The sequence below is a fragment of the Kogia breviceps genome, chromosome 11 (assembly GCF_026419965.1).
Source record: "Kogia breviceps isolate mKogBre1 chromosome 11, mKogBre1 haplotype 1, whole genome shotgun sequence".
NCBI lineage: Eukaryota > Metazoa > Chordata > Mammalia > Artiodactyla > Physeteridae > Kogia > Kogia breviceps.
The window spans coordinates 64,945,376-64,958,050 of record NC_081320.1 but is presented as its reverse complement, the minus strand read 5'-3'; the positions used below and the strand labels follow the sequence as shown (position 1 = coordinate 64,958,050).

Here is a 12,675-nt window from a genome sequence, read left to right as displayed (position 1 = left end):
GTTATTTTCTCACCCTTAGCAATGGGGAAAACCAGGCCAGAGCAGGGAGGAAATGTGCCTGTGGCTTGAGGCCAGGGGAGCAGGGATGGCAGAGCTGTTGCTCAGCTTGAGGGACTGTGGGCCACATGCCTCTGGGTGTGTGTGATCTGTGGCCCTGGCCCAGGGTGTAGGCAGCCTGTTAGGGGAGACTAGCAAATCCCCTTGAAAAATTCAGCCTTTGAGAGTTAATCAGTAGTCAACAGGTCAGGCATGCAGGGGCCCAGTGGGTCCACTTGGTAGAGACGTTGTAGGAGGTCAGCAGAAGGAAGCTCTCTGGTAGTCAGGGAGGCTTCTAGGAGGAGGTGGGCCTGAACAAGGCTCCGAAGGATAGAGGAGGATCCGGATAGACCGAGGGGAAGGGAAGGCTCTTCTAGATGGGGGCTTGTGTGAGCAAAGGAAGAACGTGTATTTACAAAAACCAAAGACCAGTGAGGAAGGAGAATTCGGCTTTGCAGTGTTCTATTTCTCTTCGTGGGCTTCTGAGAGGGCAGTAGATGGCGAGGAGTGGTGGACGCCTCCCCTGGGGTCACAGATTCCCCAGACTCTGCTTTCCCTGCAGGGAGTCAGAGACACCACCTTCCTGTTGGTGACAGAGGCCAGGGTGCTGACGAGCGCTGCATCTCCTGGGAGCTCCGTGGACAGAATTGATGCTGTGTGGCAGGGGTGGCGCCTAGAGCCTGGCCAAGAGGGTGGTGGGTCAGCTGAGCACAGACATGGAAGTGGAGTGGCCTCAGAAGGTGGGAGCTCTGGGCCCGCATCCAAGGCCTGGACTCTCAGGCAGGGCTGACCACATGTCCTTGGGCTCTGAGGGAGACCCTAAGAGTCCTTGTATGGGGTGGAGATTTGGGTGTAAGCAGCACTTGATCAAGTAGGGGAAAGAAAACCGGTTCGAATGCAGGCACTTGATTCTGATAAGATGAGGGCAGTGGCCTCATGGGCCTTCACTCTTCTCCTGTCTTCTGTCCATGCTGCTGCTGTGGCCGTCTCCCCACGGGTTCTGCTGCTTTGAGTGCGGGCTTCAGCTGCCTCACCTGCAGTACTCTTTCCAAGGCCTTTCACCTAGTTATATATTTGTACATATATGCATATATAGAGGAGCCCCCCAGTTATATAAGCTTTAGGCCCTGCAAAACTGGGCTGGGCCCCTGACTGCCCACTTGTGTTAAGAACAAGTGCCTGAACTGAGTGCCAGCCTTGGGCCGAAGCTTCTGGGAGCTTCAGGAGAGAGGAGTCAGGGCCAGTCTGCAAGCTGCCTGCAGTCTAGTTGGGGGCATAAGGTACACACACATGAAGCAATTAGGGACTCGTATAAGAATGTCACTAAGAGCCACAGCATAGGTCACGGACTGCAGGTGTGCAGAGAGGGGAGCTGTCCACATGTGTTTGAGGGTCGGGAAGGCTTCCTGGAAGAGGAGGGGAGTTCTGAGCAGGATCGTAGGCAAACCCTCATGGCTCGGTGAGGGGAGCGTTCGTTCTCAGGTCCCCGGTGGGGGTGGGGCCGGGGTCTCTGGGGCAGGACCCTGCTGATGTGGTCCTTGGCCTTTCAGCCTCAGTACATGCGTGAGGCCATGCTGATCCTGGGCAAGCTGCATTACGTGGAGGGCTCGTACCGAGATGCCATCAGCATGTATGCGCGGGCTGGGATTGATGACATGTCCATGGAGAATAAGCCCCTGTATCAGATGCGTCTGCTGGCGGAGGCCTTTGTCATCAAAGGTAGGTGTGAGCACCGGCCGGGTCTCCCCACCACTGTACACAGCTCGTTACACTCTGGCCCCCATGTGCTGGCAGCGGGTGGCAGCTGCAGGGCAGCAGTGCTGTGTTGAGGGTGGGCCTGCAGGGCAGCGTTTAAGATACTTAGCCCCCGGGAGTGCCCAGGCACCAACCAGCCAAGTGGATGCCAGGGTAACCAACCACATCAGCACATGCCGGCTGACGGCAGGCCCCGGGCCGGATGTCAGGTCAGAAGACTTAGGTTCCTGCCCTGGCTCTGCCGACAGATAGTCACCTGACTGTGTGCCCTTGGGCATATAGCTCTTCACCTTTCTTGGCCTCAGTGGATTTACCTGAAAGACAGGGTTGTAATACCTGCCCTCACAGGGTTACCATGAACAAGAAGAATCAGTGGTGTAACCAGGGTGAGAAAGGCTTTAAAAGCATGCCACCCGTTGTTAAGAGTGGCACTAGTGACTGGCGTTGGCTACAGATCAGGTGCTCGATGGCACAGAGCAGCCTGGCTCTCCTCAGGTATTTGCTGGGCACCTGCAGTGAGCGGCCCAGGGAGGCAATGTTGGGATCCTGTGATGGGCAGGTCAGAGCCAGTTCCCAGGGCGAGTGATGCTGTGGTGGGAAGCCAGGCACACAGGGTCAGTGATGTAGGAATTTCATCATGGGCGCCATGGATACCCATCTGGGGAAAGAGTGCCCTTGAACTGACCCTGAAGGTGTTACATGGCAGTAAAATCCCTCCCCCAGACTTTGTACTTCAGGCTCCTTCTTCGCTGGATCCTTGAATCCTGGGATCACAGAACCTGAGTGGTGGCTCTTGGTGGCAGTGAGGTCCCAGGAGCCCCTCTGTCCACACTGTTGCCAGGAATCTTGGATGTTTGATCATCTCTTTATTCCAGCACAAACCAACCCCCAGAGAAAAGTCTAGAAACACGTGTGACCCTGTGGGGATTTGGTGTCTGTCATTGGTAAAGTATTTGTCACCTTCTTTTCTCTTACAGATGGGGACATTCTCCCATCTTATATACAGGGAAACTGAGGCCCAGAGAGGGGATGTACCTTATCTGGAGTTACCCAGAGATTTGTGGTGGATCCAGGAGTGGAACCTCCACTCTCTGACACTGGCCTTGGACTATGAGTCCCCACTCCCACACCTCTGTGTCCTTTGGGTCCTGGGAGATTGACTATGACATCTGTGCAGGGCACAGCCTCCTTTAACCATGACCGATGGGGCTTCTTGAGAGCTGTTTGTCCACCTGTGTGGGTCCCTGGGTCCCTTTCCCCATTGAGAGACTGTTCACACAGTCCCAGGAAATCTGCTGAGATCTTCCCCCAGACAGACCTGGTGCCAGCCTGTGGGAGGCAGGTGCCCATCTGGGACAGTCCAGTGTGTGGGGTCTTCTCCCTTTGCTCTCTCATCCCCTGCTCTGTGCCCCCGGTACAGGCTGGTCTTGGGGGTGATCTTCATTTGGCATTTGGGTCTTTCTGGCCTCTTGGAAACCACTTATGCCATGGACTCCCGAACCTAACACCCTTTCTTAGGGCTCCTTTCCAGCACTTATTCCTGTAGACCTGGCTCGGTACCTACCGCTCCCTGTCTCCTGCTCTCTACTCTTTCCAGCACGCCTCCAGCTTCTTGGGGGAACACAGGCCCGGTGGTCACAGGTGCTGCAGGGGAGGTAAGGAGCTGGGTGTCCCTGGCGTGGGCTGCTCGGTCGTGGGCTGTACTGGCTCCCCGCCCTCCCACTGACTGCACTAGGCTTCCCACTTGCTTGCCTCCTCTCTGCCCGTCCTCCCTGTCCTGTCGCAATGCCTGCTCCCTGTTGCTCAGCATGCTGAGGTTCGTCTGACCCTGTGTGTGCTTGAGACTGCACGTGGCCTCCAGGGTGTGCATGGTGTTGATTTTCCTGGGTTTGGCGGGACCTGGTGTGGCTCCCAATGCAGAGAGTAGGGGATGGGGATGGCTGGTCATTGGTCCTGACTTCATTTGTGAGCATGGGGCTTGTCTTAGTCTGCTAGGTTGCCATCACAAAATATCATAGACTGGGTGGCTTAAACAGTAGGAATTTATTTCTCATAGTTCTAGAGGCTGGGAAATCCATGATCCATGTACCAGCAGTGTTGGTGTCTGGTGAGGGCTCTCTCCTTGGGTTGCAGATGGCCACCTTCTTGCTATGTCCTCACGTGACCTTTCCTCCATGGGTGCTCATGAAGAGATCCCTCTCTCTTTGCCTTCTTATAAAGCCACTAATCCCATCATGAAGTCCCCACCCTCATGACCTCATCTAGCCCTAATTACCTTCCAAAGGCACCACCTCCAAATACCATCACATTTCGGGTAAAAGCTACAACATATGAATTTGAGGGGACACAAACATTCAGGCCATAAGAAGAATGGTGGCAGCAGCATGCCACAGAGTTCACAGAATAATAATATATATTTATTAAACACTCCATGCCAGGTATGCTCTCATTCAATCCACACAGTAACCCCCCTCCCTGAGTAGGTGTTCTCTTCATTCCCATGTTACAGCCCAGGAGTTACAAGTAGAGAGGTGAAGGGACTCTTGTGGATTTCACTGGAATTGACAGAGCCAGGATTTGAATCCAGGCAGCCAGAGCTTGTAAACACCCCTTGATGGTGCTGCTGAGGGTTCTAGACTGCAAGGAAACATAGAAATGATCTAGGCCAATTCTCAGGTTACAGATGAGAAAACTGAGGCTGGTGAAAGTGAAATGTCAGTTAGTTTGTGTGTGAACCAGAATGCCCTGCCACCAGGCTGCCTCTTTTCAGGCTCTGTCAGATGCCAGGTGGCGCCCTGTGGGAGCCTGATGTGCCTTCTCCACAGTACTCGGCCTGGCTAAGCCATTACATCTCAGGTCATTTATCATCTTGCATTGTATTCTGCTCCATGGTTCCACTTGGTACCTTCCAGTGGGGCAGGGAATTGAGTTCTCAGGCACACCTGGTTGGTGGGGAGGAGGGCGGGGCAGTGTGCCATGGTGGGAGGGGCCTGAGCAGCCAGGCCTGGAGGCTCATTGGCGGCATGTGTATGGGTGTCTCAAGAGCAGGCTCCGGGTCTCTTCACCCACAAAAGGCATACTCAATACGCCTGCTTTCCCCTTCAGAGCAGAGGGACTTGGCAGGGTGTCCTCTGGCGGGTCACTCACAAGGACTGGGCCTTGCTCTGAAGTTGGGGGGACATGGATTAGACCAGAAGATGCTTTCTGATTCCCGGGGAGGGCTTCAGACACTGTCCCAGAAGCTTGAGAGAAGGGGGCAGTTGAAGCAGTCGTGGGTTTCTCTTGCTTGAAGTGCAGAAACATTATGTGCATATATGTATATATTGCTTGGTGGGGAGGTGGGTGATATATGCCAAGGGGAAAAAGGTTATTGTCCATGTCAAGTTTGTTTAGAAACAATATGAACACCACAGATTTTTCACTAAGATAGAAAAAATAAATAAAATAGTTTCACTTCCCTGTCTGAGCGAACTGTCCCCCAACATCATAGCTGGGCTCAGACTGACCTGGTCCTGCCAGGAGCGGAGGCCTGGATTTTAGGGCCTTATTTTGGCCCCTGGGAGGTGGGCTGGGCCCTGTTGGGACCTCTGGCTTTGGAGGAAGAACTCCCTCTCCCCAGGTCCTGCCTCTAGCTCCTCCTGGCTGCCAGGTTAACGGGTCTGGCCTGTCCTGTGGCCAGCTGCTCCCAAGTCACCTGCCGGCCCTGGCAGGGCTGAGGGCCCTTCCCCTGGCTGGTACAATCCCCCATTTGGTCCATCCTTCCCCAGTCTTCCAAACTCCTCTGGTGTACCTTACTTCGATGGTGCACCCAGAAACTTGAGGCGTGGACCCTTCCCCTCTGGAACCTGAGCGTATGATTGTCGGGGCCAGGGGCGTGGTAAGGGTGCAGGATTATCACATGTGCACCACCCAGGGGTCTAGAAATGTAGACTCGCGGGCCCCTCACCAGACGTATTGAATCAGAATTTACATTTTAACAGCATTCCCAGGTGACGTGTATGCACCTTACAGTTTGAGAAGCACTGCCCTGGAACTCTTGTTTAATAAATATTGATATTCGTTGGCTGGTGGGTTAACTTTCAGTTGATCTCTGTAGAATGGGAGGGAGTTGTTATATGCCCACTGTATGGATGGAGAAACTGAGGCTTGCCCACGATCGTGCAGCCTGTGAATAGCAGAGTTTGGTCTGGTGGCCAGTGGTTGTCTCCCAAGCCTGAGTCCTGCCTATGACAGAGGACCCCTCCAGAGGGGTTACCTCCAAGATGCATTCGCACAGACAGAGGAGGGTATGGGACGTCCAGGAGCCCTGAGAAAGGAGAGGTAGGTTCCTGGCACTTACTGCAGAGCCTGGGGTGGGTGGGGGGAGCTGGCCAGGATGGATGATGCCTTTGGGCACTGTCATTCTGCCCCTGAGGGTAGCCCAGAGGGGGCCCTAAGTGGGCCTTGGGGACATGGGGGACTCTAGCAAGGTTAGACCCACAGCAGGGTTCTTTGGGGGGGTCCCGGAGGAATCAGGCATTTCCCAGGCCGCAGCCTTAGCTCCTGATGGGGTCCAGTTTTCCTGCCCCTTCCAGCACTACCTTCAACAGGAGCAGAGAACTGCCAACTCCGATTGTCTGATTTGATTCTCAGCCGTCTCTGTTTTTGTCCACAGGCAAAAAGGGCCTGTTTGCAAAGCTGTGTCATTCCGAGCGGCTGCCGGGAGTGCAGCTTGCCCTTTTCTGTAGGCCTTACTGTGGGCGCCCACACAGGCTAATTACCCTGAAATGTTCTACCAGATATCCTAAAGCTCCAGCCTTTGCGGCCCAAGGTCTCGCCTCAAGACAAAATAGGCTGCATTTCAACTGGCATTGCTGCCGCCTTGTATCTGGAATTCCAGTTTCTTAGCTGAGAAGTGGCAACATCCTCACTCCCGTACCTGACCTCAGCTCAGCCAGTCCTGCACTTCAGGAATTGTTCCTCTGACATCATGCTTCTAGGGATTGGTTTCTGTATAATCAGACTTATGGTTGTGATGACAAAAATACGACCCCAACTAGCTGGAAAAGCAACAACCCAAAGGGGGAGGGACTGAAAATGTATGGGCCTATGTAACTAGTAGGTCGTTGGGGGCAGATAGCATCAAACAGAGTTGGATCCAGGGACTCCACGTGTTGCGGTCCTTCTCCTCAACAGCTCCAGGTTTATATGGTCCTGCGGCCTAAACTCACAACCTCGGGAGGAGAGAATGCCTTAGGGAAGGTTCTCATTGACCTGGTTTGGTCTCATGCCCACCCTGGAACCAATTTCAGTGATCGGCATTTAGGTGGCTGGTTTGGTGCCCGAGGTGGGATTTCCCCACTTGAATCTTGTGGACCGAGCTGGAAGAATGGTTCCTCGAAGGCAAATCAGGGTGCTGTTACCAAAGTAGGTGAAAGGTATGGAGGGCAGAACCCCAGAGCTCAGGCAGAATTGACTCTCCTCGGGTTACACCAGTAGTGACCAGGTGAGGGTTTGAGCTTGGCTCTCTCTGATTCTGGCTTTGGGGCTTGTCCCCAATGCCCAGGGAGTACTTGTTTCACTGACACACTCTGTTCCAGAGAGGGAAGTGAGTGAGACCCAGCTAGCTGTGGGGCCTTCCCATGTGAGCTGGGAGGTGAGGCTGAACTTTAGGAGGAATCAACTGCTGATGAGTGGAAGAGGTACCTTGCAGGTAAAGGAAAGTCCAGGGGGAGGCCCCTGGGAAATGGAGGTGTGGCTTGTTTGGAGCGGGGTGTTGTCATACTTTTTTGGAGCTAAGAGAGGTTGTGCATGGGAGGACTGGGAAATGAGGGGGCATTGAGAGCCCAGCAGGAAGGCTCAGGGTCTCCCTTTTGCTGGTGTTCCAGAACTTTGGCCTTAGGTAGCCGTACCATGAAGTGTGGCCCAGCCTGTTTCCCGTAAAATCAGCTCACCTGTTGGTCAACACGCTGTCTGGGTCCATCTGGAGCAGAGCACTCTGAGCCCTAGACTAGGCAAAGCCGTTGTAGATCCAGGTGACAAACTGTCCTCTTTTCTGTTGGTTTGAGTCCTAAGGGGTAGCCCCAGCTTTGACGGACGTGCAGGATGCTTCAGGGACTGTTCTTTCGACATCTCAAGCCTTACCCAGTTCAGCCCCCAAAAGCGCCAGTGTCATCGTCCACCTCTCAAGAGGGCCGTTCTGTGGCAAACGGCTTCATTCTCTCCTCCGGCCTGTGTTGCTTCCCTTTCTCTGGAGCTCGCTCAATGTGGTAATGATGTGGGGAATGACCCCCCATTTCTCCAGCCATGAGTCCTGCCCTGAGCCCTAAAGACCTAGTCATTGCTGCCTAGTTTGGGGCTTGTTGAGTCTGTGGGCCCCTTGAAAACCAGTGCTGCCCTGTGGTTCAGCCTAGCAAACCCCTTTGCCGCTTGTTCACAGCCCAGCACCAGCGAGGCCACTCTGGGCAGGCTTGCCTGCTGGCTGACCGATAGAAGACCTGCCTGGCTATGAAGGAAAGTGCCCCCGGTTCACCCAAAATACTGCAGTGAGATGCTAAATTGTGAAGGTGCTGTGAAATGTAAAAAACATTAGGCAGCTGTGAAAATTATGATCTGCAAATTCTCTTCTCCTCACCCCTCAAGATTTTTTTTTTCTTTTTTTCTGTTCTTTCAACCTCTGAAACCCCCAGCTCCTCTGCTCTCACCTGGGATTTTATGGCTTTAGCAAAACTTTCAAAAATAAAAGAACACCAGGCTGCTCCTAGGGCAGGACATGGTGGGATATTGGTTTGGGTTTTTTTTTTTAGTCCTGGTATGGCAGGAATGAACTGTTTATTTTGGCTTCCTTCTCAAAGGGGTGTGGGCCGTCTGCCTTGTGGGGAAGCAGGTCAGCACTTTTGGTGCTGCTGCCCTGGCCCCGGGCTGTGGTCCACGGAGTGAGAGGCTGGCCTCCAGATGGAGAGGAGTGAGCAGATGAGGGTGTCTTGGAAGGAGGTTGGGTGTGTTAATTGTGTGCTCACCAAGCTTTCATTGAGGTTCTGCCTGGACTGCGAGATACGAAACAGGGCAGGAGGGTAAGTGGACTCATGGAGGGAGACCATGGAGAGTTGGAGTGGTCTCCCCGCATCTTCTCCTGGCAGGCCTTTCCTCCATCGTTGGAGGTCACCCCAGAGAGTAGTCGGTGGAGGTGTGGAGTATGGACAGGGTTTTGAGGGGGTGTGTTTGAGAAACCAGCACCAACACTAGGGCCCATCCCTGCCAGGTTAGACAGCTGTAATTCAGCCATTGGATACACATGTGAAAGGCAGGCCCCTGTGCGCTGGCCAGAAGCCTGAGACGTGGGAACCCCTGGTGGGTTACCGAGGGTAAGGAAAGACGCATGGAGTCTGGGCCGAGAGAACGGACAGTGTTGAAGCCAAAAGACCTGGATCTAGTTGGCACTTTGAGTTGAGGGATGTTGGAAGGAATATCTTCTCCCTGAATTAGATTTCTCATTTGTCATTCTAGGGAAGGCTAAAGCCCTACATAAGAGGTCATTTTCAGCGTCACTTGAAATGTTTTCTAAGAGCATACTTTCTGTTCTTTATAAGACCCATCTAATTTAATTTTCACAGCTACCCTATGATGTGGGCATTGTTAGTGATCTTATTTTGTCTTTGGGGAAACTGAAACTAAGATCTTTCTAAACATTTTGAGTTATATCCTTCCAGTCTTTTTTTCCTAAAGGTTTTTATGTTTTAAACGAAAATAAGTTCCTACAATCATATATTTTATATGCTTGTTTTTTAAAGTTAATATTTTACGAAATAGTTTCTAGTATACATCTACATCACTGCATAAAGTAACTTTATAGCATTTCATTGTAAGAATCCATTGTAGTTGAGCAAACTTGTCTCCTGTTATTGAACCTGTAGGTTAAATCTCTTTTTTTTTTTGCCATTATAAACAATACTGCACTGGATATCTTTGAAGCTCAACTTTTGCATTTTTTGCATACCTTATTTTTTTTAAGGATAAATTTCTAGAAGTAGTTACTGGATTGAAATGTGTACTCTTTTCAGAAACTTTGATACAAGGAGTCAAATTGTCTGCTTTTTTTTTTCAATTGGTAAAATGTAACATAAAATTTAGCATCTTAACCGTTAAGAATTTTTTTAGCTGCAGTGAAATACACATAACAAAAGTTATTACCCTAAAAATTTTTAAGTGTACAGTTCAGTAGTGTTAAGTACATTCATGTTGTTGTGCAGCCAATCTCCAGAACACTTTATCTTGCAAAATTGAAACTCTGCACCCAGTAAACAGTTTTCTATTCTCCTCCCCCGGCCCCTGGCAGTCACCATTCTATCTTCTGTCTCTATGAGTTTGACTACTCTAGGTACCTCACAGAAGTGGAATCATACAGACTTTGTCTTTTGTGACTGGTTTATTTCACTTAGCATAATGTCCTTAAGGTTCATCCATGTTGTCGCATATGGCAGGATTTCCTTCTTTTTTAAGGCTGAATAATATTCCATTGTGTGTATATACTATAATTTTTAAAAAAAATAATGGTTTCTTTTTTTTTTTGGTTGCATTGGGTCTTTGTTTCTGCACACAGGCTTTCTCTAGTTGCGGTGAGCAGGGGCTACTCTTTGTTGTGGTGAGAAGGCTTCTCATTGTGGTGGCTTCTCTTGTTGTGGAGCACAGGCTCTAGGCACGCGGGCTCAGTAGTTGTGGCTCGCAGGCTCTAGAGCGCAGGCTCGGTAGTTTGGCGCACAGGCTTAGTTGCTCCACGGCATGTAGGATTTTCCCGGACCAGGGAATTGAACCCATGTCCCCTGCATTGGCAGGCGGATTCTTAACCTCTGTGCCACAAGGGAAGTCCTGTCCTACATTTTCTTTATCTATTCATCCATCAGTGGACACTTGGGTTGCTTCTACCTTTTTGCTGCTGTGCATAATGCTGCTATGATCATGGGTGTAGTACACGTATCTCTTCTAGACCCTCTTTTCAATTCTTTTGCATATATACCCAGAAGTAGAGTTGTTGGATCATATGGTAATTCTGTTTTTAATCTTCTGAGGAATGGCCAGACTGTTTTCCACAGCAGCTGTACCATTTTATATTCCCACAGTTGCCCGCTTTTGAGTATGATTTATGAGGGTTCTTCCCAACCTGGCCTTGAGGCTTCCTCCCTGAAGGCTGAAGCAATGACTTGCATTTCTTCCTCCCCCCCCATCCTCCACCCCCACAAGGCCTACGCCTCTCGGGTGCCCTGTGCTTTTGGACCAGCTGGGTAGGCAGGAGGGAGGGGGTCCACCCATCTGGAAAGTTCCATTACAGGGGAGGCATCATGCTCTCCATCTCTGCATCCAGGGCCCAGGGCTCCAAGGGTGGGGCTTCTTGGAAGGGCTGCTGTTTGGGATGTGATGAGTCACTGAGACCAATGAGGCCCGGACCAGCCTGGGTGTTGAGCTGTGCCAGGGTCAGTTTGCCTCCAAACCTAAGTTCAAAGTTAATGAAAAAACAAGCGCTCCTCTTGAAAGGGGACCTCCCCTGGCTTCCAGGACTGGTTGTTTTCACATAAAGGCCCCTCTGCCAGCGGGAATCAGGAGGCAGGGCCCGTGTTTCCTGACAGCCTCTGGCTTCCTGCCTGCTCAACAGGGCTGGGATCCACTGGGATCCTTTGGGGGCGGGCTCAGAAACAGCCGGTCTCCATCTTGGACCTAGTGTTGTGGTCTGGCCACTTGTGCAGAAACATACAGGGCAGAGGATGAAGGAACCTGACAGTTGGAATCCCCGGTAGATTTCCCATCAGATGTTTGTGACAGGAAAATGGCCTGTCATATGACTCAAAGAGCAAACATAAGGCAAAGAAACCTCTTTTTTTTTTTTTTTTTTCTGTACGCGGGCCTCTCACTGCTGTGGCTTCTCCCGTTGTGGAACACAGGCTCCGGATGCGCAGGCCCAGCTGCTCCGCGGCATGTGGGATCTTCGCGGACCAGGGCACGAACCCGTATCCCCTGCATCGGCAGGCGGACTCTCAACCACTGAGACACTAGGGAAGCCCTGCCTCTTTTTTAAAAAATAAATTTATTTATTTTTGGCTGCTACTCTTCGTTGCAGAGCATGGGCTTCACGTTGCAGTGGCTTCTCTTGTTGCAGAGCACAGGCTCTAGGCGCACAGGCTTCAGTAGTTGTGGCACGTGGGCTTCAGTAATTGTGGCTCGTGGGCTCTAGAGCGCAGGCTCAGTAGTTGTGGCACACGGGCTTAGTTGCTCCGCGGCATGTGGGATCTTCCTGTACCAGAGCTCGAACCCATGTCCCCTGCATTGGCAGGTAGACAAAGAAGACTCTTTTTATGGGCAGAACTGGGGTGACTGGACTGTGACCCTCACTAGGAAGAGCTGTTGCCAGCTCCAGGAAGCTTTTTGGTCTGCTGTATGTTAGAAATTTTTTCACAGGCTACTACCTCAGTGACTGTAGCCCCTTTACTTTGATCTTCATTTGTTCTCTGGAATCATAATTGCTTCCTTTCAAAAAGGAATATATTTATTATTTTTAGATATATTTTTACACAGTACATAGATCTTAAGTGTGTAATTTGATGAGTTTGTCAAGTATAGATACCCATGTAACCAACACTGCAATAAAGACAAAGAACATTTCCATCATCCCAGAAAATCCCCTCAGGTCCTTTGCCAATTGATCCCCTCCCCAAACCCACCCCAGGCAATGACTGGTTGGTTTCTGTTAATATAGATTATAATTTTGCCCTTGTTTTGAATGTCATATAGCTAAAATCATATGGCCTGTACTTTTTGATATCTAGCTTCTTCTGCACAATATAAGTTCTGAGAGATTCACCCATGTTGTATGTATCAAGAGTGTGTCCTTTTCTTTATTTCTCAGTAGTTTTCCTT

The 12,675-nt window shown here is 51.1% G+C and overlaps 1 protein-coding gene across 2 annotated transcripts in view; it reads left to right on the top strand.

The window, feature by feature from the left end:
• Positions 1-12,675, top strand: part of TTC7A (tetratricopeptide repeat domain 7A) — a 123,992-nt gene that overhangs the window by 18,194 nt on the left and 93,123 nt on the right. The window contains exon 3 of one of the 2 annotated variants that reach the window (XM_059078299.2): positions 1,587-1,755. The exons of the other annotated variant lie outside the window; for it this stretch is intronic. Coding sequence (XP_058934282.1) covers positions 1,587-1,755 — 169 coding nt within the window. The remainder of the gene's footprint in view (positions 1-1,586; positions 1,756-12,675) is intronic. 2 annotated transcript variants of the gene reach the window in all.